General features: G+C 40.2%; 1 protein-coding gene across 1 annotated transcript; it reads right to left on the bottom strand.

Annotated features, from left to right (window-relative positions):
• Positions 1–496: 496 nt before the first annotated feature.
• Positions 497–26,877, bottom strand: c1qtnf4 (C1q and TNF related 4). Its single transcript, XM_081605519.1, has 3 exons — positions 26,669–26,877; positions 6,034–6,395; positions 497–4,895 (listed from the first exon to the last, which is right to left on the bottom strand). Exons 1-3 carry the CDS (start codon positions 26,766–26,768, stop codon positions 4,128–4,130), a joined length of 1,230 nt encoding a protein of 409 aa, XP_081461645.1. The 5' UTR covers positions 26,769–26,877; the 3' UTR covers positions 497–4,127.
• Between the last annotated feature and the right edge of the window lie 597 nt (positions 26,878–27,474).

Genomic DNA, 27,474 nt, shown 5'->3' with positions numbered 1-27,474 from the left:
ATTAATAAATTTCTCTAAGGAAACCAGCAGATTGAATCCTGTCAGCAGTTCTACTGAGCTGCAGCTGTTTCCACATTAAAAGCCATTTAAGTAAAATAAATAGTAAAATAACTTTTATTTTCCAGGATAAAAAAAATGTTTCAAGGGAGCAGCAACAAGTAAACTAAATATCACTGTTTACATTTACTAAATATAGAGTTGCAGTTTGGTGACAGTCTAAATATATTTATATGTGAAAAGAAAAGCATTAAAGTTTAATGCTTCAGACATAATAGACATTTATTCAGTAAACTTCATTATTTGACTAGTTTTTCTATATTTGTCTTTAATTTTCCATTTCATGCCCTAAAGTTTTTGTTCGTATTATTATTTATTATTATTATGTGAGAAACTAAAAATATTATTGGTACTTATTTACTTGTGGATCTAAAAACAATGCAGGGAAATCACACAAACACCAGGTGGCGCTGCAGAATAAAACCAGGACAGTCCAAGATGTTTGTCCTCGTTCATTTCAACGAACGTTTTTTTTTTATTTTGTCGCATTCACTTTACATGTAAAAACCCGTTTAACATTTCAAATAGTTGGCGGCAGACTACAGAAGACAGCAAGAGTCAAAATATCATCCAGGGTTTGTTTTTTTTTCTGGCACGACAAAACTTTTGAAAACTGTAGAAATTGGAACTGAACCACGTTTTGACTCATATCTGAATATTAAATATATATTTTTTTAAATACACAATTTTTGACCTAAAGCATCAGAAACAGGAACTGTACACATAACACACACACACAACAGGCATCTGCCGACCTCTGAAGCTGGACATGCGATCAGGAGAAAGCATTTCTCTTCAGATGTTTGTTTTCAGTTACATGCATGCATAACACAAGTCTCAGCGCTGCACACGCCTGGGGTTCTGGAGGGTTCTGGAAGTTCTAGAGGTTCTGCAGGGGTTCTAGGTGGTTCTGGACGGGTTCTGGAGGGGTGTGGACAGAACAAATATGATTTTCTGAGCTGCGGCTGAGAGTTTTCTTCTGAGACTAAAGGAGAAAGTCAGTTTACTGGGAGAGAAAAAGGTTTGTTTCCTGAAAGTCGCTGCCGCCTTAAAGCTTTGGAAATCAGCAATTAGTGAGCCTGGAAAATTCATATTTTCAGGCTTTAGACGTAAAGATGTTTTCATGTTTGCTCCACTCCCTCTGTCAAATACATCCAGAGGAAATGAGTTTTCAGTGGTTTGCTTTGCTGTTCCTGCCTTTTCGGTTTCTAGCAGGAATCACAGCAAACACTTTTTTTCCAGCCTGATTTGAAAATGGCGTTTCACTTAAAACTGGGTGAGATTTGCATATCAAGCATACATTTTCGAACAGTTTCCTGCAGATCTGTGGAACGTTCTCCCAACATGTTTCCCCGCTGCTGATTCCCAACTCTAACTCATTTTTCTTTTGCCAAATACTGACTGACTGGAGTAAAGTCAGTGCTTTGCATCTCATACATTTTCCACCATTTGCTTTTCATAAATTTTCAACCAATGTAATAAAAACATCTAAACGTTCAACAAAACTAAAGTTGAACCCCCGCGGTCCTCCAGAGGACAGGGTTGTTTGATAAGGGAAGGGTTCATGACACTTTGAACTGTATAATCTTATTCCCAGCAGTGTGAAATTAGATATGCACATCACTGCAGTCTGGGAGAAGCAATTCAATTTTCCCCACAGTGGGCTCCGTCTGAAGACGTGAAATAAATGCTGCTAGAATTAGAAATCAAATTATGTCCCAGATCCCCGCAGGCTTGGAGGAGGCATGTGGTCAACAGTTGTATGGATACGGAGTCGTGCTCTCCTTCCCAATCTGTGTCAGTTCTGTCCTGGGATCCTTCGCTGCCACCGAGACACAACATCGAGCTCCCAAATATTGGAAAGAAAACACTCATTTTGACACAAAAACCAACACTGTTCACAGTAATTTACATGCGGTTAATGACAAAACAAGTAAAGAGACGTCTTACTTACAGGCAGAAACACCAAATGTTTGACAGGAAGCCAACACTTCAAGGAATATTTCAGTAGAGAATGAAAATTCTGATTTATCTGCCTTTATCAAACCACTGAAGGTTAAACTGCTTCGGATTACTTTGCAGAAATGATCAGATCAAATGGGCAGGAATGGGTTATGAATGTCCAACTCTTTGGTAAATCTATTTCACGATTTCAACCTGGGAGAGAAATGCTTTATTTTTTACAGCATTTATATGAGACTTTTCACTCACGATTCAACCAAACTTGTCATTTAAGGTTAGCTTAGTGGAAGTTTTTGCATGAAGTCACATTAGAAGCTTCTAAAATAAACTTTACTTTATATTTTATTGTACAGTTGTGGATAGAGTCTGTAACAATTAAGCATATCAGATTATCATTTTAAATTTACTTGGAATTTCAAGACTTCATTTGTGGTTTTGTTGATAGTTATTATTGATCCGTTATAGAAAACTGCACCCAGATTGGTTTGAGTTTGTATTTAAGTAGATTGAACCCGACTAATTTCACCAGAATTAATTATCAGGTAAAGTGCAGATAGATGATATTTGTGCTAACTAGTGGTGGGCACCCTTCTGCTAATCTGCTAATAGCACAGCCAATGTTTCATTTATCGCTTTTGCTAACTTTAAAAACATTTAGCACACTTCCCCTAAATTCATTTAGATTCTAAAGGGATCATTTATTTGGCTGCTTGGGAAAGTTTAGTTAAACAAAGTTCAACATGTCTTGAAGTTTTAGTCATAGACAGTTTAAAATTCTTCAAGTAGTTAGATGTTTATATTCATGCTCTTATTTTGAAGTGTTTAAGCAACTGTTTCCTTTCCTCATGGTCAGTTTCTCCCCTTTGCCCCGCAATAACTTTATTTCAAACAGAAAACGGAAATTGAGAGAAAAACATACACATGACATAACATATAATTATAGAATAAGTAAATTATAATGTCAAATTTAATTGGTGTTTGAGCGTTGTAGTCTTTTAAGGGCAGATATTATATGAATCGACGTTAGCGCTTTAGCATTAGCTCCCTCTAAATACCGTGCTGGTGTAGCACTTCACCAGTAGCAGAAGGGTTATGATTAGCTCCTTAGGGTTAGCACAGCTAACATTTTAGCTAGCAGTGCCCACCACCAATGCTAACACTTTCTCTTGATCTTATTGAAATTATGCTAGCAGGTTATTTTGAAGCGGGGCTAATTTTGATTTTCTTACTTTTGTAACCTTTGTGCGTGACAAAACGGAACTTTCATTACAGAGTGAAATATTCACATTCAAGTGAAATGGACTCCTGACATGGGAAGCTGTTAGCTATAAACTAAATAGATTTTCTCTGAGGTTCTGAGTCCAAAACTCCTGTGACTTTGAGAAGGAATTATTCCTGATACCCTCTGTGACAAAAACACAACATCTTACCAAGTAGTTTCTCCCAGTTTCTAGAGCAAATATCTTAGTACAAGTTGAACTAAGGCAAAATTAATTTGCAGGCAATTTTTCAACAAGATATAGGAGCTTGTTTTAGGTCAATAATTCATGAATATTACAAAAAAAAATAATAATAATAAAGAAGTACAATTGATGGATTAAATGTCTTGTTTGAAATGAAATAATCTACCATTAGTACCAGAACGTTTTCATCAATATTAGAACAGAATATTCTTTTGCTGTCCCCTAGAAGACATTTGTCATGAACTCAAGTGTGTATATTACATAGTATTAGCTGTCTAAACAGACACAATTCATATAAACAGTTAGAAATTTAAACTACAGACAACAGAATACCAAAGTTATTTTACACCTTCCATGGCCTCAGCATGTTATTTAAAATTATGATTCCAAATTTTGATGGAGATAGTGCAAAAACGTATATAAAATGGTTCCTTTTTAATTTTTGGGATTCCACATACAGGGAATTATTCCACATATTACGGAAAACAAGCTACCAGTTTAGCTGAAAAGCTACTTGTAAGTTAGTTCTGTCTTATTTCAGGTGTAATAAGAAACCAGACCAAAACCTCTTGGTAAGATGTTGTGTTTTCACATGTGAACATGAATCCCACCCAGGATGCTCAGTCATTCGCCACCCAGCCGTAGTTAGGGCCTCTTGGCGGCTTCTGATTGGCTGGTGGTGGCAGTGGTGGGGGAGCTGGAGCTGATGTCGGGGTAAACCAGGAAACCGGTAAAGGTGATGTACTTGGCGTGGTTGCTGTAGGCTCCGAATCCGTCTCTCTGGTGGGAGTAGAGCCAGACGACGTCGCCTGATTTCAGCGCCAGCATCAGGCTCTGGCTCTGCAGGGCCTTCTCGCCCTGGCTGTCGTCGTAGATCATCGCCTGCACCTCCAGGCGGTTCTTCATCAGCTTCACGGACAGCGTCTTCATGGGCAGCTTGCCCACGTTGAAGGAGAAGTAGTACGCCCCCGGCACGCGGCAGGTGAACACGCCCTCCGTCACGTTGAAGTCCTCGCCGATGTTGACGAAAGCCGTGTCGAAGCTGATCGGCCGGTGCTGCGGCACGCCCACCTGGTCGATTCCCAGGATGCTTTGGGTGCGGCCCACGGAGAAGGCGGATCTCCCGTCGTCCTCTTCGTCATCATACTCCTGGCCGTCCTCCTCCTCCTCCTCCTCCTTCTCGGCGTCTCCTGGCCTGGCCTTGGCGTCCTCTGTGTCCTGCTGAGGGTTGTAGGTGGGCTGGTGCTGGTGGTGGTGGGTCTGGTAGCTGTAGGTGTCGGGGTAGATCAGGTAGCCGTTAAAGGTGGTGTAGTGCCCGGTGTTGCTGTAGAGCGCGTAGCGGGGGTCGCCATGGAGACGGAGCCAGACGGTGTCCCCGAACTCCAGCTGCAGCATGACGCTCTGGCTCTGCACCTGAGGATTTCAGCAGATGGTGAAACATGATCCAATCACAGAGGGATAAGCTTCTATGACTCATCGTAAACATAAACACAGAGGGCTTTAACTGAGCCCTGACGTACAGAAACCATAAAGGGGCACAGAAACCATAAAGGGGCAGTGTTACGCATTTTCCAGCCACATAGCGGCACTTTATAGCACAGGCAAGTAACTATGTTACCTTCAGTTGTTATAAAAAGGCTCTATGTATCAAATACAACTTAAAAGAAATTTGACTTTAATATCTGACACCTTGAAATTGGGCCTCTGTCTCTTTAAGAAGCTCATTCTCTTTCTGACACTCTGCCTTCAGGAAGTCATCACAGCATGGCTGCTCTATTAACCCTTTAATATTTTTACCAGAGTTTCACTCAGAAGCAGCTCCTACAATGAGCTCACCTGATTTACAGATCCACCAGGTGTTTGCTAATTGCTACTGACTAGTCTGAAGGAGTTGATTGGAGGAGGAGCTGCACCTCGAAGGCGGGGCTAGGTCCACCCAGGCATTTTGCACAGCCGAATGGTTGCCATGGAGATGAAAAGATGTCTCAAGCACTCTCAAGGTCACTCTCTATGTTTTTATGAGGGAATAACATTCTAACATGATATAAAGCTCAAAAAAGTTGATTTTTCATGATGCTGCTCCTTATGTGACCTTTTATGCTTCGTTAAACAGGTCAGGATAAATTTATGGCCTATACAAAACATCTTTTGTATACATTTATCTCCTTTCAGAATGAGCTGTTTTAAAGCGTCTTGTCACCTTAAATCAAACTCAGCTGATGCTGGCCACGCCCCCCAAATCACGTTTACACTCGCACATGAAAATGGCAAAGATGGACGACAATACATCTTTGAAAAGCATTAGTAGAGCCTCCTACTCAACCGACAAAAATGCAACAAGTGGTTTCTGGATGGTAACTCAACAACAAAGTGCTTGTCTTTTCCAGCAGCCATTGTACAGTGCATACATTGGGAAAACCAGCTGACCAAACATGCTGGAGCTCAGCTTGGATTGCTAGGTTTAAATTGAAAATGTGAGAAGTTTTTGTGGCTTAAATACAGTTTCTGTTTACACCTGTTTGCTGAAAGTGAGCTGTTTTTTCCAGCCTACCTTCCTCTCCTCTCCGGCGTTCTCCTCGTAGACGATGGCCTGCACCTCGTTCCTGTTCTTCATCAGCATCACAGACAGGTCTTTGTGGGGGAACTTCCCCACCGTGAAGGAGAAGTAGTACGCCCCGGGGATGCGGCAGCGGAACAATCCCCCCTTGGCATCAAAGTCTCCGCCGATGTTGACGTAAACCGTGTCGAAGGTCACGGTCATTTTCGGTCCCCCTTCCATGCTGTTAGTGCGCGACACGGAGAAGGCCGAGCGCAGCTCTGCGTTGTCCAGCAGGCGGGCCAAACCCCAGGCGCCGCTGACCTGGCCCAGGCACAGCAGGCCAATCAGAACGCTCCAATGCAGCAGCATTTTACCTGAAGAAAAGACAAATTATTTGGAAGATGAGACACACATTAGATTTAGTGTTTAGGATTCCCTGAGAGAGCTACTTGGTGGGAAATAAATGAAGTTTTCCATTATAAGTTGGGTCCCTGATTTACCTGAGGGAATTATTTAATGAATCTCACACATCAGTTCTCATGTCAGTCGCCTTAGAGATGCTAAATGCTTTTTCTGTTTATTTATCGTTTATTAGATAATATTTTGTCATTGCATCATTTTATGCACCAATGCTCCACTGGCTCAGTAAGTATGTGTTGAAAACACACCACATTTTTAAACTGAAGACGTTTCCTATAACTCTTCACAGCAAGAAAACTAAATCTTATTTTATATTTTGGTCGAGTTTCTAAATATTTTAGTATTAAATAAGACAAACCTAACCTGCAAGTAACAACAAGTTACAGGGGCTTGTTTTAAGTAAATTATTCCTTAATGTTGATGAAAAAAATGCCCATTTCACGATTATTTTATTCATCACTAAACATTTTTCCCATGTTATGAGCCAGAGGAAGATATTTGCACTAGAAACTGGACAAAAATACTTGGTAAGATTTTGTATGTTCATTATTTGCTTTTGAACTGCAAACCAGAAATATATTTAAGACGATATTAATGTCTACAGACTCAAAATGAGCAGATTAAATAACATTTGCTTTCTTCTCAGAACAGCAAAAAGGTCTTATTTTCCATCCAATTAACACTTGAAACTGACTTTACATTTAGCAGGTATTTATTCTACATTCAATATCAGAAAATCAAGAAATAAGTGCTAGAGATAATTATAATGGCTTATTAGGTAACTTTAGATAGCAAATTTCCTCCAAAAAACTTTATCTCAGAAACTTTCTATATTAACAAGAATTGACTTTTGTAATCTATGTTTTTCTTGAAAATGTAAATCTCAACATTTCTGAGATCTTTCTACCACATTTTGTACTTTTAAAACGCACACATTTCCACGTTTTTTCACAAAAATTTCTGAGATTAATCTCAAAACTTTTTTCTAGAAAATATTTGACATTTCAAACTCAGGAATGTCCAAGTTTTTTTCTTGAAAATTTATGATATTAATCTTGAAATTTAGGATTTTTTTCTAGCAAATTTCTACAGTTTAAAACTCAGAAATTGCAACTTTTTAAAAATTTTTTTAATTTTGAATATTTTGAACTCAGAAATAGATTTTTTTTTAAGTTTCTGAGATTTTTTTGCCGGGAATGGATTCCTTTATTCTACCTACAATGGTCCTAACACGCCGTCAAAAGCTGAAAAATGTACTTATTTCCCTGATACAAGCAGCAGCAACAGGAATCATCAGCATTGGCTCCAATTTCACAAGCATAACAATCACATAAGCAGCCCATAATAACAAATGTGCTGCATTTTAATATAAATGACAGAACAGGAAGTACGAACACGCTCATTAAAAACCACCGAGCCGTATTAACTCATTTAACCACATGGCTCTCAGTTGAGGATGTAATTATCCGTCTCTCTGTCTCGTTGTGCTGCTGTGATGAAGCAACACAGAGCAGATGGGTGGAGGTGTCGCCCCCCCACCAAACAAAGACACAAGGATTCAGCTTATCGTACTTTGTGACGCTCCAGCAGAGTTCAGCCGATGCTGCAGCTTTCAGGGCAGGTTTATCAGTCTTAATTAGCATTCTGTGTCATTTACAAAGCCCTGAATGAGGCACGAGAGCGAACTGCTCATTAAGCAAATTAAAAGAAAATAACATGTCAAAGAGTCGTCCAGCTGTGTCTCATGGATGAAAGATGCATCTAACTTGTGCTTAGATGTGAAAGTTAGCTGACTGAGCTACATGTGAGTTTAAAACCATTTGGAGTTATAATGTAACACATAATATAATAAATGCAGAAGTGAAAATCAGTCGCTGTGTTTTTGTTGTACAGAATTGAAAAAACTCACATTTACTCAGTAATCTCCATCTGTTGACTGAACAAACCTCTGATCTACTCAATTCAGATGATTTGTATTTTTAACAAAAGTAGCCAATGTTTTATAAATGTTTTGACACAGATTAATAGATGATTTATTAATAACATTAATAAATCACATGTTGAAAGGAGTAAATCTTTCTTCTCAGAAACACAGCTGATATTTATCTCAATGTTTGTATCACAAACAGCTGGCCTTTCAGAGAATGAAGCATTTTGCTTTGACTGTAATTTATTTAAACATACATAAATACATAAAAGTGGATTTTCCATTAACTGCACTTGTAGTTCAGTTAAATATGAGACTGTTTGCTGAATTGGCTGCACAATCTCTAATTTGAACACATAGTCTGTGTATGTGTTAGAGCCAATTTGAATTTTCTTTCCATGCAATAATGTCATTGGATGAAATGAGTTCTGCCGTGTCATGAAAAGCTTTTAGCCTGAAAATCACTGGTGGTGATTAAGAAACTTCCTTTTATTCAGTTTTGATTCCTAAAAGTTGCTTCTTTTACAGATTCAGTGGGACCAAAGAAAACCCAACTGTGTGATTTATATTTCATTTGAATATTTACATAAACATGCATGTCGCAGTTACAGAACGGTGAAGTCATTAGCATGATTTATCTATTGTCTGCGGCTGCTGGAGCTTGTTTGACTAAGCTGGAAAACGTGTCACAAAACCATGAAGTGAGAAGCTTTAGTGGTTGTGATTTATTATAAATTACTTTCTGCTTAGCATTCTCTCACATCAGCGTTTGCTGTAAACTGTTTAATAATGTGTTCTGCTTTTCCTCTCATGTCTCTAATCTGAACTGAAAGTATATTTTTCACTGCCGAAGCCTTGAGTTATTTGCACTTGAAACTAAATGCTTCTCTTGTATGTTTAAGCAAAATAAACCTCTTTAAATAGAAGCTAATTATTGTTGTTAATTATACCTAGGGCACCGAGCTTCAACTGATCGTTTTTGTCTGATTAGCTGTCCCAGATCAGCAGAGGGAGAAATCCATGCAGCGCTGCAGATCGTTGCAGATTCTGCCTGATAGAAAAGGATGCAGACGCAGCTCCTTTGCATAATGGCAGCTAAGAAATAGTGTTTGTTTGTCTGTGTAATGGCAGCAGCTTTAACTGGCCGTGTCGACAGAGCGCTCCGCAGAGAGCCGGTTGCTTCAGGTTCAAACTGAAATGAAAGAATAGATCAAACAAACCTCTTCCATAATGAGCACCCAGGGGAGGACGGGGGAGAACAGAGGAACGCACAAATGCACCCAAACCCTCAGAAAATATACTGCAGTGGATTTTAAAACTTCCCTGCCCAGTTGAATAGTTACAAAACCAGTCAAACAACTGCAAACTGGACAGTTTCTGTGTTTATTATGTCTTCATATTGTCTCTCCACACTCTTTTCTGTTCAGTACAGGCAACAAGAGGCAAAAGAATGCATATCTAATAGCAAATATTTTTAAGCACTAAGTAGAAAACAGTTAAGATTTTAAATAAAAATGAAATTATCAGCAATCAAATGAGCTCAGCTTTATTTTCCAGTGCTAAGTGGATCCATTTCACACTGATATTCACCAACAGACCCACACTGGATGAAAACTTCCCAAATAAACAGTAAAGCTTCCTGTTTCTCTCCCTGAGATTCTGTCCTGTATCTATAAATAAAGGGAAGGGAGCGGTGGACATGTCCTCCCTGTGGACAGATCAATAACGAATGATGGAGACGACCTGGAAGGAGGACAGCAGGAGGAGGGGAAACAAAAGACACAGAAACGGAGGATGTTGATGAGAAGCCACATGAAATGCAGAATTTCCTGTGGGAAGGGATTTAATACAAACCATGAAGGTGTACGGATGTCTGTGTGGCCTATATAACTTTGTTGTGTGGGTGGAGATGTGTGTTTTCTGTTGTTTTCTTACTGCGTAGGCTGCTTTCGGTGTGTGTGTGTGTGAGGAAATGCGTGTGTGTACACGGCTATTTTTGTACAACTGCGAGTTTACATTAATAACTTGTTTACCCTGAAATGTGAACATTATGTAATTTTCTAGGTTGAGGAAAATGTGCTTTCTAAACTACATGTTCATTCACGTATCAGCAAGAAGTGTCAGAATATCGAGTTTTAGATTGATTTGATTGTTGGTGTAAAATACACAACATGGAGATTTCTGTGTTTTTCAGCTTCTGTTGTTAGGAAACAAGCCTGCATCACTGCAGCAGCCTGCGTGGTTGGCTGTCAGCTCTCCAGGAAAAACAGACCGGAAATAAAAATACAGCAGCATTCCAGTTAAACGTGACTGGAATGCACACGTCTAACTTTCTGGCTAAACTTGTGCAGTTTTCAGTAAACATGAGAACAAAACACATCCACAGCAAAAACACAAAATCTGACCAAGTGTCCAGATTCTAGTCCAAATGTTTTTATACTATCTCGCCTCATTTAGGTCTAAAACTGAGGTTTCAAATCAAGGACGTGGATCTAAAGATAAAAAACAAAATCTGACCATGAAGCTCAAAACCAAATTAAGTTGCAATGACGCAAATGAAAGAAAAATGATTCAATTTAAATATAAATCAAATAAAAAGCGCTAAATTTTTGCTAATTCTGATTCGTATTCACTGCAAAAAACACAAACTTGACAAAGTTTGTGGTGCAAATATCTTAGCACACTTGAAAAAAGACTAAAATTACTAACAGGTGATTTTTAACTAAATAATTCCTTTAATGTTCATAGTAAATTCATGGTTTCTGTCATTTTACAAGTGAACTAATCTGGCAGTGAAACTTGCACTTTTTCAACAATATTAAGGAATTATTTTGTAAAAACAAGCTCCTATATCTTGCTGATAAGTTACTTTTAAGTTAGTTTTGTCTTTTTTTAAGTGTACTAAGATATTTCGTCTAGAAACAAAACCAAAAATACTTGGTAAGATTTAGTGTTTTTGCAGTGAATTGACCATTGCCAGGTGTTTTATAGCAATAAAGTGATACAACAGTGACCAATCCATGATGTTCCCTGCTTTTTGGCCAATAACAGCTGGACAAAGACATCGTCCCGTCCCGTCCCGTCCCGTCCTCACCCACCGGATTAAACATGTAATCTGCTGTTTAATCTCAGATTTAAAATGTATTAAAACCGTCATTAAATGCATACAAACTGAGATCCAAACATCTGAGACATTCTCTCTTCTTAATTTGCCTTCTCTCACACTCACACACACGCACACACACGCACGCACACACACACACCTACACACGCAAACGCACCTCTTTTTAAACAAATCCTACTAATGAACAGATCTGTTTGCTGGGAGTTTTTACATGTAGTTTGTACCTGTGTGTGTGTGTGCGTGTAGGTGTGTGTGTGTGTGTGTGTGTGTGTGTGCGTGTAGGTGTGTGTGTGTGTGTGTGTGTGTGTGTGTGTGTCCTCCATGCTGGGCCATCTGCTGCAGGTGATAACAAACACATTAGCTCTCAAACTGCAGCTCTCACCTGCTCTGTGAGGATTTCTACTTCCTGCTAACTTTAATTCTTCTCCTGGAACATGATGTCGAGTCTCCGGCTGCTGCAGCGAACACGCTCAAGTTTCATCATTTAAATGTCAAAGGAGTTGATTTAACTGCTGCTGAATTTATCCCACAGCTATGATTGGAAATTTTAAGTCTTTCGCTTGAAACTTCGGTGAAATTTGTTGCAAAATAACTGACCGTGTGTGAGTGTGTGCGTGTGTGTGAGGGGAGGAAACTATGTTACTGTATGTTTAATTGTATTAAGAAAGCTGTTACGAAGCAGTCATCATTATTATTTTCAAATTAGAAACATTAATTAAAACACTTAAGGATCATAAATGGTTTAAATTAATTACCACTTTTTCTAAATGTTTTTTCTCAGTGTGTGAACCAAATGATGCTTCATTCCAGTTTTACTCAGAACTGGGAAATTCCAACTTCTCAGTCTAAAAGAATCAACTGTAGCGTCTGCAAACGTTTGACTGGGAAACTGGAAGCAACTCTGAACCCGAGTAACGAACTTTACGTTTCAATATGGCCGCTGCTCGCATCATCAGTAGTAAGATGTGGTGGAAACATTATTATTTTACAGCACACATATAAATAAAAGTGTTACGTGTGACGCCTGCAACTTCAAACTAAACAACTTCAAAGTGGTGCATGCTAGAAAGTAAAGCTTAAAATGCAAAAACACAAAATCTTTCCAAGTACTTTTGGTCTAGTTTTTAATGCAAATTTAAAAACTAGACCAAAATTAACACATAACTAAACTTTCAGCAAGATATAAAAGCTTGTTTAAGTCAATAGTTCCTTAATATTAATGAAAATGTACTAGTTCTGGCAGATTATTTCACATATAACAAAAACATTTTCCACATGTTACACATGTACATATTTTACTTGTAACATGTGGAAAATGTTTTTGTTATATGTGAAATAATCTGCCAGTGAAATTAATACTTTTTCATTATTATGGAATGTTTTACTTAAACCAAGCTCCTATATTTTGCTAAAAAGTTATTTGTAAATGAGTTTTTCTTATTTTAAATACATTATTTGCACTATAAAATAGACTAAAATACTTGGTAAGATTTTAAGCCTCATTAGAAGCTCCTTAATCTCTCGCTGCCTTTTTCTTGAATTTCTGCTCTTATCCTTTTTACGTCGTCCTCAAAAAATGGATGAAAACGACTACAACAAATTAAAAAATAATTTATTTTTAACTCCAGGTCTTCTTGAGATCAGCTTTCGCAATTCATCTAATAATAAGAAGTTATGGCAAAGTTTTTTATTCAGAAAACTAAAGAAAAAAAAACCTTTTAAATGACTTTCTATAGTGAGCTGAAATCAAATCCGTCCTTGGATGAGCTGCTTCAGTTTTATCTCTTCTTCTCTCGCTGAACAATCTCCCACTTCGCTCTGTCGCCTCTCTCTCTCTCTCTCTCTCTCTCTCTCTCTCTTTCTCTCTCTCATTAGATCAAAGCTTCACACAGATCTATTGTTGCATTGTATCGGCGAGGACGCAGCCTGCACAGCATAACAAAGAGACACTCATCACACATACAGTACGCTCCGGCGCGCACACACACACACACACACACACACACACACACACACACACACACACACACACACACACACACGCAGACACACACACACACAGACAGACAGGAGTTATTGTTTTTCATGCTCCTCCATTTACATGATATTCCAGCTGTTTGGATGATGAAATCATTAGCAGATGGTTCTTTAGCTCTCAGTCCTTCATTCAACTTTTACTTCAGCAGCAGAGACAGCAGAGCAGCCAGAAATACCCAAGTGAGAGAAACTCTGCTTCAATATACGATTGTTCAGGTAAAGGTGAAAAAAAAAAAGGTTTACAAAATGTTTGTGGTGAAAATGTCACTGAAGTTCTGAGTAACGAATCATAAAATCTGATTTAACATTTTAAAACGATTTCACCAAACTGACAAAATATAAGGTATTTCCAGTGACCATATCTAATGTTTACTGTATCTTATTAATCTCCAACAAGCTCAGCAGACAGAAAACAAAAACAAGAAGTCAGCGTCTCACGCATATTTGGTTAAAATGTTTGTTCTTTCTTCATAAAAGTTACTTGTATTGAATAAAGTATCCAGAAATAATTAAGAACAATATTAATCAAGTAAAAGTAAAAAGTACACTGGAGTAAAATTACTTCTAAAATTAAACTTTTTCTAAATAATTGCTCAAATAAATGTAACTATTTGCAGCCTGTAGAGCTTACTAATGAAAATATTATCTGCTTTAGGTCAGATTTAATGTTTTTCACAGCTGCATGTTTTTAAAAAATACACAAAATTGCTCCCTTTGTTTTAAGATTACAGTCCTACAGAGTGACCTGCTAATATCAGACAGATTTGGATTCAGTAAAAGCCAAAAACCGTCTTTGTATCCATTTCTACTCCTTCACAGTTGATCAATGTGCTGCTGTGAGTTGAGACGGTTTTCTGCTGAGCGGCTCCGGTTAAGGCCGACCGGTTCTGCTCTGCCATCCTCTCAGCAGGAAGGCGGAGGCAGGATGGGGTCTGCCGATTCCTCGTCTCCCTCTGCCGACAGAGTAAAGACGCCTTTGAAAAATGACTTTCACTGGAACGGCAGCCTGCAGCCGTGAAAAGCACGCAGGCACAAAGGCAACAACGGGCCGAGGTCGTCTGAGGGAGGCGGGTTTGATCCAGAGGAAAATAGTCACTGCTGATCAGACTCTGTGTGAAGAGCTGCGGTTGTCTTCGAATCATTTTAGTAAACAGAAATATTAATTGCAGGAGCTTCTGCAAAAACACAAAATCTTCATTTTCATAGTATTGTTGGTTAAGTTTCTAGTGCAAATATCTTAGCACACTTGAAATAAGACAAAACTAATTTATAAGTAACATTTCAGGAAGATAGAGGAGCTTATTCTTAGTCAATAATTTCTTAATGTTGATACAAAAGTCTTACTGTAAGATTATGCAGAGTACGAGTGAAATAACCTGCCAGTATATTAACTTTTCTTAAGATCAATATTAAATTAATTGGCTTTAGTTACATTATGCGAGTTTCTACTTCATCCATCCATCCATTTTCTTTACACCCTTGTCCCTCAGTGGGGTCAGGAGGTGCTGGTGCCTCTCCAGGTAACGTTCCAGGTGAGAGGTGGGGTCACCTGGACAGGTCGCCAGTCTGTCACATGGCAACACAGAGACACACAGGACAAACAACCATGCACACACACACTCACACCTAGGGGCAATTTGAAGAGGCCAATTAACCTGACAGTCATGTTTTTGGATTGTGGGAGGAAACCAGAGTACCTGGAGAAAACCCACCATGCACAGGGAGAACATGGAGACTCCATGCAGAAAGACCGGGAATCGAACCCAGAACCTTCTTGCTGCAAGGCAACAGATCTCCCAACTGCGCCACTGTGCAGCCCTGCTATTTCATGGAAAATTATTAGTTTTGCCTCACTTCAGCTGCACTAGAAACTAGAACAAAACACTTGATAAGACTTTATTTTTGCAATGCAACATTTAGTGGTTAGAAATAATCGATAAACGGATAAATCCAGCCGTAGATTATTTACTTCACTAGTAGTTTGTTCTTTGCTATCAACTCTTTATTTTAAACTTACCGTCGGACCTACAGATTAAGTGTTTTGGTGCCATGTTACAAAGTTCAGACAGTAAAAAACCTAAAAATCTGTAATACAGAACTTTCGTATTTTAGAATGGCCTAGTCAAAGTCCAGAATTTGATCTGGAAATTGTTCATTGCTGACACGTTCCATATAATCTGACAAATAAGCAAAAATGTTTGTTTGTCCAAGTGGAAAGTTTGTAGAAACATTTTAATAAGCAAAATAATTCTTCCCTTTCACTTTCACGTGTTGGAAAATGTTAAAGATTCCAGTGAAATACTCTGAGGTCCGTGTTTCTGTCTGCATCTCGTTATAAATGCGCTTTCATGAAACTCATGCAGAGTTCCTAGCAGAGTGGGATGTTTTTTAATTAAAGCCGCAAATCAACTGGAGACGGCAACAGCTTCCATATTCTGTTCCACATTTAGGAAAAATCATTTTGTATAATATGCATCAGGATATTAACCACTGGATGCATCTGTAGTTGAGGTCAATGCTTCTCTGCACATTTTCATTTATTTTCGAGAGTCATTGAGTTTTATAAGCTCTTACAGTTCATCATTTCTGAGTTGTAGTTTAACAGACAGAAATGTTGGTTGCATAACATTGAATTATCAGGCAGCTGCCTGGAAGAGGGCAGACAGGAAGCTGAGGAACTCGTTTCTTTGTCGTCTTTGTGTGCGGTAAAGTGAAATCTGCTCAGGTAGCAGGAATTTGTAGAAACTGAACAAGAGAAGTCGGCGCTCTGCTCTCCTGCAGCTCTCCTCTCCTCTCCTCTCCTCTCCTCTCCTCTCCTCTCCTCTCCTCTCCTCTCCTCTCCTCTCCTCTCCTCTCCTCTCCTCTCCTCTCCTCTCCTCTCCTCTCCTCTCCTCTCCTCTCCTCTCCTCTCCTCTCCTCTCCTCTCCTCTCTGCCTCAGACTCTGTTTTATCTGCTTGTTTTTTCCAGGATGTATTTCAGATGTTTTTTATCTGACCTTGACTTTTTTATACAGTAACTGGAAACTGTTGTGATAGCAACAGTAACCAGAGAAAACGGTTCATGATACCAAATAGGATGATGCTGAAGATTTATCCTAATGTAATAAAAACTCTTGCAAGTTATTGGAAGCTGTGTGGGTGGAATCTGAACAATTAAAGCCAACAGAACAGGGCCGGTCCAACTCTTTCTGGGGCCCTAAGCGTATTTTCATTTCAGGGCCCCAATGCCAACATATCGACACTGAGCTACTGTAAGTGTGTAACATACCTGCTATACTTAGCATTTGTATTTAACTTACATCATGTTATTATGGTTATTGAATTTAAACTAAAAGGAGCAGCAAGCAAAAATAAAATTGGATTTTGAGAGTGGTATGTAACTGTGCCACATTATTTCAATTATTTTAAAATTAACATCAGCTGATAAAAATAAAATTTGCAGAAAACAAGTTCACAAATTTTATATCTTACATTTCTATAATGGTGGCAGCAGCCAATAGCAGGAAGAGATTAATGTATTATTCGAGTACCAACTACAAAAAGTTGACTTTTCCATGTGTAATTTATACATTTTAAATTTATATTTTTTTATTTATCATGCCAGCTTTTGCTCTTGAGGGCCCCCTTGTGGTGTGGAGGCTCTAAGCAGCTCTTAGCTTGCTTTGAATAATAACGTATTTATTTTCTTAGGGTTTCCAGCTGTCTTTTGTGTGCCTGACAATTTCAAACGCGGTCAAAGAAAAGAGCTCACAGAGGACATTCTTTAATTAATCACACCCACGCCTCAGATCGGTGGCTTTAGATTGGGTTGTGTGGCAGATTGGTGCGTGCCTTTTAGACGGGATGATGAGGAGGCAGACAGGTTGTACACAAACAGGAGACGAGAAAAACCCAAAGAGAAATCAAACCGAACATTATTTCCCAAAGTGTCTGCTGCAAACAAAGATGTCAATAATTCATCTCTCAGTAGGTAATTGGAGTCGCGTTGAGCCTCAGCAGGGTCTGTGGCTCTTTGACTGACGTGAAATGAAACAGCATATTATGGGATTTTACCTGCCAAAACAGAAAACTCCTCACTAACTTTAGCAGAAATTTTGAGGCTTTTATTTTTCATGCGTGATTGCTAGGAATGTTGCAATAAATCAATTGATCACATGATAAATTAAAATGAGTTAAATAATTTCCATGTGCATAACTTATTGTTTTTCTCTCTTTCTTTGAGAATTTGTTCCTGCATCATTATTATCATTATACCAAAACCATTATTCTTCTTTAAAATGGTCTCAAAACGACATTTTTGTTTATTGCAATGACTTCTGGGACAATTATCCTGTTATTTATTTCTTTGTTGTTGTAACAATCCTATTCGCCACATTCATATGGAAAATCCTGTTTTCAAAGTTGGGTGTGAAAATTGTGTTCTTGCAAAAAAAAATTATTTTAAGTGCACTAAGACATTTGCACTGTAAAACAGACTGAATGTACTTTGTGTTTTTTCAGTGCGTAGCTGCATTTCATCACGTTCATCCTCTGTGTGATGCACATGTTAAGAGCATCAGTGACCTTTCAGGTCTGACCAATGAAACATTTCTGAAAAAAGAATCAATATGTTTTCTCAGATCATTTGACAGTGTTAAGCGGCTGATTTCAAGTGAAAAAAACATTTTAACTTAATTCAGTTTGGTTTGCTCCGACATGCTTCGGCTCACATTTCCCGATAGAAAAATCCTGTAGTTTATTGTTTCCATAACGATGGAGGTTGCCGGTGTGTGTTTGAACGCTGCGGAGTGTGACTGATGTTCTGAAGCCGCCGCCGTCGGGACAGCGGCCTGCTGGGAGATAAAAATCCGGGTGCAGTGATCTGAGGGAGGGCGCATGTGAAGCCCCTCTCCTCTGGACTGAAAGTCAAAATGAGAACACGCACTTGGACTGAGGCTGGTCATCGAAGCGTGCAGCCGAGTGTGAAGCTTCATTATCGGGACGAGAAACCTTAAAGGTGACATAAGGATGTGAAGCCTGGGATCCGCAGGTGGAATAATTACACTCTGAGCTGTTTATGGAGTGAAGATTTCTGTTGCAAAGAATAACTCCCATTTATATAAGCAGAGCAGAAACAATATGGAATCTGTGCTGAATAAATTCTACATGAAATTCAAACAAATTTCCTGAAGAATAAGCAAACATGGAGGCTTTAGGAGATATTAAACGGGGGCTTTATGTAAAATATATCATGTTATAATTTTATCCCATCAAAATCATACCTTTGATTGCTTTGATATTTTTCTTGCATGTTTGAGGAATCCTTGAATCTCACATGACTTTGCTCTCACAAAGCTCTGCCTATTTCCACAAAGCTCCTCCACCTCAGCTCCTCTAGACTAGTGGCAGCAGCAATTAGCAAACATCTGGTGGAACTGTGGGTCTAATGAGTTGATTATAGAAACCACCTGTCAGTCGTACGCCCCTAAGAACAGCTGCAAGTGGCTCAATGAGAAGCATTGCTGTGATTACATGCTGAAGGCAGTGTCAAAAAGAGCAGTGGCTTCTTAAAGAGACAGAGACAAAATTTTACATTGCTAAATAGCAAAGTTTGATATTTACAGCATCGTTTATAACAACTGAAGTTAGCATAATTACTTGATTGTGATATTAAATGGCACGAGGTTGTTTGATACATAATATTGCCTCTAGACTCAAAACGCAGAAAAGTTGAATAGAATTTTTATCTTTTTCACTCAAATGTACATTTCTAGTTGAAAATGTTTGAGTAAATACTAAGAAAGTGGTATTTTTCTTAGAGTTCTCATACACTGCAAAACACATAATCTTTACCAAGTGTTGGTACTGACTAGTTTCTAGTCCAAATGTCTTGAAATAAGACAAAACTAACTTACAAGTAACTTAGGTTCCTGTTATAATTATATAATTTCTTACTACCTGTAAAAATACAGATTCTAAGCGAAATAAGACATTTTATCTTATAATATGGCAAAACAAAATGTCTTGTTACATTTTCAAGCTTGATAAGAAATTTGCTCTAGAGACAAAAATACCTTTGTAGGTTTTTGCAGTGTACCTGTCCCTCCTGGTTTTCTACTGTCTCCTTGCAGCTTTTGTTTTTCTCATACAGAAAGGAATAACATTTTGAGTGTTTAACCTGAGGACATGAGTTTCATGAACACTTCCTGTTCCTGTTTTCATACTCTGAAGCTTTTTTAAAAATCCCTTTGAGGTCTGACACCATGTATCGTTGCTTCTCCTCCTTCCTCTCCAAACGCACAAAGAGGAAACAAACGGAGCATATCTGCAGAGGCTACTGAGCATTTCTACCCCAGATGCGCAGCAACAAGCTGCAGCCGGGCCTCTTGGGACAGGAGAGAAAGGCAGCTGGGGGAGCGGTTATCTGAAGGCGCAGTGACAGACCCCGCTGCTGCTGCTGTCCCGCTCATTAATCCCTCCCTCGGCCGTTTCTCGTCCTCCATCCTCAGCATGTCACCATCTGACAGCTGCAGACACCAGGACCTGCCTGGGGACCACATGCATGGCAGCAACGCAGCGACAGGAATACAAACAGAAAGAAACATGAAACACAAGACGCCGAGGTGTGAGCCAGAACTTACAGCTGGAGCAAACAATAGAGACCCACTTCCATGAATCCAAATCCGCTTTCAAACTGTTGTTTTCATCAGTCAACCTGGAGCAGAATCAGGTTTTCTAAGGCTGTTTTCACACCTGATGGTGAAATAGACTCGGTTCAATTGGGAAACAAAATTGCGCCATTTGTTACATTTTCAGCTGCTGTGTTTCTCTTCCTCTCTGCACTGAGTCAAACCATCCAAACCTTTTGGAAACCTATTCCCCTCCTGGCCTGAGGGGGCGCTGCATCAAGAACCACAGAAGGATGTGACACAAAAACCTCAGAAGACACTGAGCACAACTTCCTTCTTCACAAAATGTCAACAAAAATGAAACGCTGTCAGACTTTAGCGGTTGTAGGATTTCTTCTTTGTTTCTGGTAAAAGATCAGGAGTTATTTCTCCCACGCTAGACCAACATGTTTGTTGTGGTTGTATTTACCCAGAATGCACTGTGTTGTAGTCTGCGGTGTCCAGTTCCCTTAGCGCTCACACGTGCATCGAAACACCAGATTTCACTTTAACCGAACAGAGACCGAGGTTTGTAGGCAGACCAGAGTTTGACTCACCTTCCCAAAAGAACTGGACTTTCTAGACAAATGAACCAGAGTTCGATTACAGGGAACCGAACAGAGCTGGTGTGAATGCACCCTAACTGTTTGCTGGAAACTATGGCTACATCATCTGCATGAGAGGATTGTGGGTATTCTCAGTGCCATCATATAATTCAAAGCAAAGATCCTTGCAGAGCTGCTGGCATCTCTCTCAGGCTTTCACTCGTTTCTTTCTGTCTTTCAAGGTCTTTCAGTTTGCTTTCAGTCTCTGGAGAGCGACGCTGCTTCAGTGCACTTGTCTCACTCTGACCGTTCAACACACTGTATGAAATATAAACCTGATATAGTCTGCAGATCAGAATACATCAGTTCAGAATATATTTAAAATCCAACATTTGTAGGTGGATTCATCTTAAAAACCACTGGGTAACTGGATTCTCTGAACTGGGCCGAATGGTCTCACATCAACATGTGTTTTTCCGTCGTAGTTATTTATTTGAATTTTCAGAAAGCCAGATAATAATCAGATGTTTGACAAATACAATCCTGAATCAGGAGTGAATTAAATGTGTATTTTTGTCACTTTCTTCAGCCAGGCGTTTACATTCCCATCCTGCAATGCCTCTTACATGACTGGTGTGTGTTCGGTGGTTGTAATCACACTCGTAATGAGCCAGAGCGGCAGTCACGGAGTCCAGTCTGCTGCCTCGCCGTGTCCCGTCTGTCACAGATGGATCAAACCCTGCTGTGTTTGCTGGCAGGAGACAGACTCTCTGCTATCCTCTGCTTCTTCTCCTTCTGGCTTTGCAACATCGATGAATGAAACGAGAGCTCTGACACCAGCCGGGTTTAGTCCGCTTTAATCCAACTCCAGTCCGTTTGCCCAGATAGGCCGGCCCGTTTGGGGAGATGTGAATGTGAAATCGAACTCTGATCCACCTGGGTCTCGGTTCAGTTCAAGTCAACTCTGGTGGGGATGCGTCTAAAGTAGCAGTTTAACTACACTGCAGGGCATTCTGGGTAAATACAAACAAAACAAACGCATTAGCTTAGCGTTAATGTTAGAAATGACTTAGCAGTAGAAATTACTTATTTTTTACCAAAACAAAAGAGAACAACTGCTAAAATCTGATGCCACTCCATTTTTGTTTATATCTCATGAAGAAGGAAGCTGAGCTCAGTGTCTTCAGAGGTTTCTGTGTTGTTTCCTTCAGTGGTTCTTGTTACAGCGCCTCCACAGGCCAGGAGGGGAACATGCTACTCAAAGGGTTTGGTTGGTTTGTAAAAGCAGCTGAAAATTTAACAATGTTGCAATATCTTTCGCCAATCAAACTTAATCTACCTGATTTTTTTTGTCTTTGGTAAAGGACCACAAGGCATTTCTACCGCTAACGCGTATGTTTTGGTTGTATTTACCCAGAATCCAAAAGCAAATCCTGCTTTTAGAGCAGGAAGTGTGAACACCAGTCCGCTTTGTGTTCGCATATGCATTTGAACCGCACCAGAGTTCACTTCAGCCGAACCGAACCGAGGTTTGTAGACGAGCCAGAGTTCCATTATGTATTCACACCTCCCAAACAAACCAGACCTTCTAGGCAAACGGACTAGAGTTGGACTAAAGCGAACTAAACAGGACTGGTGTGAATGAACCCTAAAACTTCACTAAAACTTCTCTGCTGCTATCCGTACCCGGATCTGGGAGTATTGCCTGCTGGTTCTTTGCTGGATTTGTTTCTTCTTGTTCTTATTTGCATAATGTGAATGCTCTGGTCCACGTCGATGACCCAGCAAAAGAAAACCACAGGATTTCTTTTCCTGTAGCACTGGAGGCAGACGTTTAGTTTCAGGAAACAGTGTGTGTTATCTTCAGGATGTTGCAGGAGCCAGATTAGTGTAGCACCGAGGGATTATCAGATGGTGACAGTGTGCAGCTCAAAGCGTCCTCCGCTGTAGCACAGTCATCTCTTTCTGCTCAGGGTTTATTCTCACTGATCCAAACCTCAAGGTGTGAAGTTTAAAATAATCCAACTTGTGTTCCCATCATCCACTTCTCACATCGCACTTCATGCTCACACTCCCGCTGCCTCCTGTTTAAATATGTGCTTTCCTGAGGCTGGTCAATAATCTCATTCTGGTTTCGGTCTGCTTTTTTTTGTCCTGTGTGGGATCCACTTCGAGCTTTCAGGCTCGGAAAGCTCGGAGCGAACTGCTTCGAGTGCTCCGTTTGCTGTTTGCAGAGCTGTGCTTGACATCAGCAAAAGCATCATTGCAAAAAAAAAATAAAATAAAAAATCCACATTCAGGTTTATTTGGAGCATGTTGCCAGAGTAACTGTTGCTGCAGGAAGCTGGTTAAATACGACTTATTGTCCGAAACTTCAGAAAGTCGTGCAGCAGCAGCAGATGAAGCCCTGCATCACACCAGCTGTTCAGATTACTGGATGCTCATGAAGAACCTCTTGACGTTGGATAAATGTTACGTTTAAACCCTTCATGACACATTTAGCTGCTCCTCCTGCTCCTCAGCACAGCATATGATTTTGTGGTAAAACTGCAAACAGACGTGAAAAATCCCAGAACAGGGCAGAATTTCTGCTGATTTTCGGTTCGGCACAGCAGCATCCAGATCACGTTGTCCAATAGATGATGCTGGTGCAGATATCAGAGCTCCTATGATGGCTAAAAGCTTGACAAAACACACTTTTGCTCACAAACAAACTCAGCAAAGCAAATATGGTGACACATATGGCATTATGTATGTTTTCCGGCAGACGTTAGAGGAGGAGAAATCTGAAAAAGACAAACTGCTGCAGTGCAGAGGACCAGGATGCACTGCTCACAAAATCCTTCACACTGAATGTGAAACTTTTGATTAAAGAACATTTTAACAGAATCTGCTGTGCAGATATTGGGAGATAATCAGCAGAAGTTGCTTTTATTAGACCTGTTCCTGTTTATACTGAGGAAAACAGTTTTTTTCTCATTCTGACAATGTGTCAAATATTCAGAGTTTTTGCAAAGAAAACACATTTCTATGATTGCGTTCAACATCTCAGTGTCTATATTAGAGCTTTTAAGTATCAAAATGATTTGGACATATGCAGAAGTCCATCAATCTTCACTATTTATGTTGTTTTTTCATTGAACCAACAGTTTAAGTAGAGAGTTAAACTGGTTATGGAGTCGCTTTCTTACGGTCTTCTTGTTGAAGCAGCTGGATACAAAAATAAAGTTAAAGCTTGACTTCTTTTTTTAGAACAAAGCCCCGTCTTTCTTTTGATCAGATGTTTCTGCTACTTTTATGTCTGCGCCGGATTATGCAGATTTTTCCGCATGTTCGCGTCTCTTCACCATGCCCTCGTTTCATGGCTGACCATGAAGCAGCGGGTCGTTCCATAATTAAAACTTTCCCAAGTGAATGTATTTTACACCATTCACTCTGTTTGTCAGAAAAAAAACATGTTTAGTTATAAAGAAACAATCAGTTTCAAAACAATCTGATCTGAAGTGGAAACAGTTTGGCTCACTGTTTCTTCCAACGTTGTTTCAGTTCATTGAGGTTTTCAGATGTTTGTTTCTGTTGTCTGAAAGCTGCAGGACAGAATTTCTCTAAGGTTGGTGGCTGAACTTTTATCACCTTTATTATTTCAGTTTTATCCCATTTTTGTAGAGTTGCAGCTGTTTTTCTGGATCATTTCCCAGCTAACGCTGGGAACGCCTTGGGATTCCCCCGGAGGAGCTGGAAGAAGTGGCTGGGGAGAGGGAAGTCTGGGCCTCCCTTCTGAAGCTGCTGCCCCCGCGACCCGACCCCGGATAAGCGGAAGAAAATGGATGGATGGATGGATTTCCCAGCTAGTGACCATGGAGGGAGAAGCTGGACTCACATAATGGACGCTGGAATACTTTGGTAGTTCAAGGTCAACTCAGTGACAGAGAAGTGGCCTGGTCCTGTGGCTAAAAGCCCAAAGCATCACTCCCTCAGCGCCGTGCTGAGTTTCAAACTTATTTGAATGATGAACATTTAATTGTTTAGAAATGCCCTCACAACCCTTCCCAGATTGATTAGCTGTAATCATTGCTTCTCAAATGTCAAGTTTTTCTGACTTGGGAAGCAACAAGCCAAACCATCTGTATTTATACAGGTGGTTTTATTTGCCGTTGACGTGTTACACAGTGAATTTGACTGAAAGCATCTGCTGCTACTTTCAAACCTCCATCACAGGTTTGATGGAGGTCATGATGCTCCATGGAGGCAGCCTGAGGGATCAGCGTTTCACCTGCAGTTCCTTCAATCTTTCAGCATAATCAGTTAAACCTAAACTCTTTTAGACTCTAATAAAAACAAGATTGTGTATTTTTTCATTTTGAACCCTTATACATATGAAATATATAAAGTTCTGGAAAATATTAAGAGGCCACTGCAACCTGATTTTACACGTCTATGTTTTGAGTAAAATGAACATGGTTCTTTTATGAACTACTGTCAACATGTCTCTGAAATTCCAAGCAAACATTTAGTATTTATTTGCAGAAAATGAGAAATGGTTAAATAACAAAAAAGAAGCAGAGCTTTCAGACCTCAAATAATGCAAAGGAAACAAGTTTATCTTCATTTAGAAACAACAATAGTAACATTTTAACTCAGGAAGAGTTCAGGAATCAACATTTGGTGGAATAACAGGACGTTTTCAAAGGCGTTCAGTGCAGTGGGCACTTCAGGTTTTCTAGAGCTGCATATTTTTTTAATGTTTGTATTTATCTGCATGTTTCCATCAACTGATGATACACCTGAATTTCCTTACTGTCTGAATATAAAACATATTTCTATTCTATCACATATTATATGAAAAAATCTACTTCTGCTGCAGGTGTTTTCGTCTGGATTATTCAGAATCACATCTTGTGCTCTCAGGCGCTGAATATAAGTTTATTACATCTATGCTGTGTGTGTGAGTGTGTGTGTGTGTGTGTGTGTGTTTGTGTTTTGTGTCTCATAAATCTTGGTGTCTTTGTTTGCCCTCACGGCATGAGCAGCTGCCAGCAGCCCTCAGTAAGGAATGGCTTCAGAAGCAGCTGGATGCACACACACACGCACATACACACACACACACACGCACACACACACACACACACACACACACACACACACACACACACACACACACACACACACGCACGCACGCACGCACACACACACACGCGGACACACACATTCACACACACGCACTCCTCAGATGCTGTTAATAACACAAGCATATGTGCTTACAAATGTGTAATGTGCAGCAGACACGATGACTGCGCGGCGCTAACTCTGATCTGGGTTCAGATAGTGGATCTGCAGACAAAAGGAGAGGAACTCCCGCCTGGAGATAAGGGACATCTCTGCACCTCAGGATCACTCACAGGGATTCTCTGATGTCTCCCCATGCATGATGATTAATAATCCATATGATGTCTGATCCTGACACACAGAACTCTCGGGGCAAAGGTTTTCCACAAACAAGAGGAGGAAATGTAAGAGATGTCCGTCTGCTCTCCACTCACACACACACTTCATCACTTCAACAATCATCCCAGATATTAACACTGTGAGGACGCGGCAGTGCGTACGAAGCGCCGCTGCGCCCGGAGGGGCATCGCTGCTTCTGGAGATCGGTGCAGATAAATAATGCATGCTGCTCCGACGCAGCACGACTGCTCAATCCTCACAGCCAGCATTATGCTTTTGTGGCAGCGCTCACAGAGGATTAAAGAAAAGCATCAGGAGCACAACGGCAGAAATCTGGAACATCTCCTCCTTCACTTCTTAAATCAGAGAAACACTGCATTCCTGCACACTCCCATGTCTGATCTGATCCAAAACTTCAGCGCGTCAACGTTCACACCTGAACCCGAACAACTTCTGCACACAGAACGATGAAGAGGACGAGGAAGAGGAGGAGGCGGCTCACCTGTTAGTGCTTTCTGTCCTCCGTCCTGGCTGTGTGTGGAGCGCAGAGCTGAAACTTCTGCCTTACTGCATGGATCTCCCCTCCACACACACACACCCATACACACACACACACACACACTCCCCTCTCTCTATCTGCTCTCCCACCCGCCATGCTGTGTTTTTTTTGGATCCCTCCCCATCACCGTTTCTTCTCCATCTGCCTCACTCTCCCTCCTTCAGTGTCTTCACTCAACCTGCTGCTGATCCTGGCTTTGAAGATTTATAAACAGATCCCCAAAGGCTACCTAAACACACACGCACACACACACACAGTGAGCACAGTTCATGCATGTTGATGTCTGTACGTTTAATCAATGAGGTGCAATGCGCAGCACTGCAGTGGACGCTGCAGGATAGATGCACTTAGATGCAACGCTATGCTAACCCAGATCCAAGTGTGTGTGTGTTCACCTGTGTTTGGTGTGTGTGTGTGTTCGGTTAAATTGGCGGGGAGGAGCAGCCGTGCCATAAGAAGCGTTCTGTGTAGACGGGCTGCCAACTTCCTCCCTCCTGCTCATTGTTGGGAGTCATTATCTCACCTCTGGGAGGCTGCTGGGTGAAATGAAGACACACACACTCACACGCACACACACACGAAAGGCAAAACATGTAATGCTCTGAAAACTGAAATTCATCCCACTCGGTCTTCCTTTTATAATCTTATTCAAATTCCACAGTCTGTTGCTCACTCATATTTAAATGAGCACTTGACTAAATCCCTCCTGTGCGTTTTGCTTTTCTTGGCCAACTCTTGGCCGGCTGCCG

The sequence above is a fragment of the Poecilia reticulata genome, chromosome 3 (genome assembly GCF_904066995.2).
Source record: "Poecilia reticulata chromosome 3, P_reticulata-male-v2, whole genome shotgun sequence".
NCBI lineage: Eukaryota > Metazoa > Chordata > Actinopteri > Cyprinodontiformes > Poeciliidae > Poecilia > Poecilia reticulata.
The sequence above is the reverse complement of the archived record's forward strand: the minus strand, read 5'-3'. Positions and strand labels throughout refer to the sequence as shown.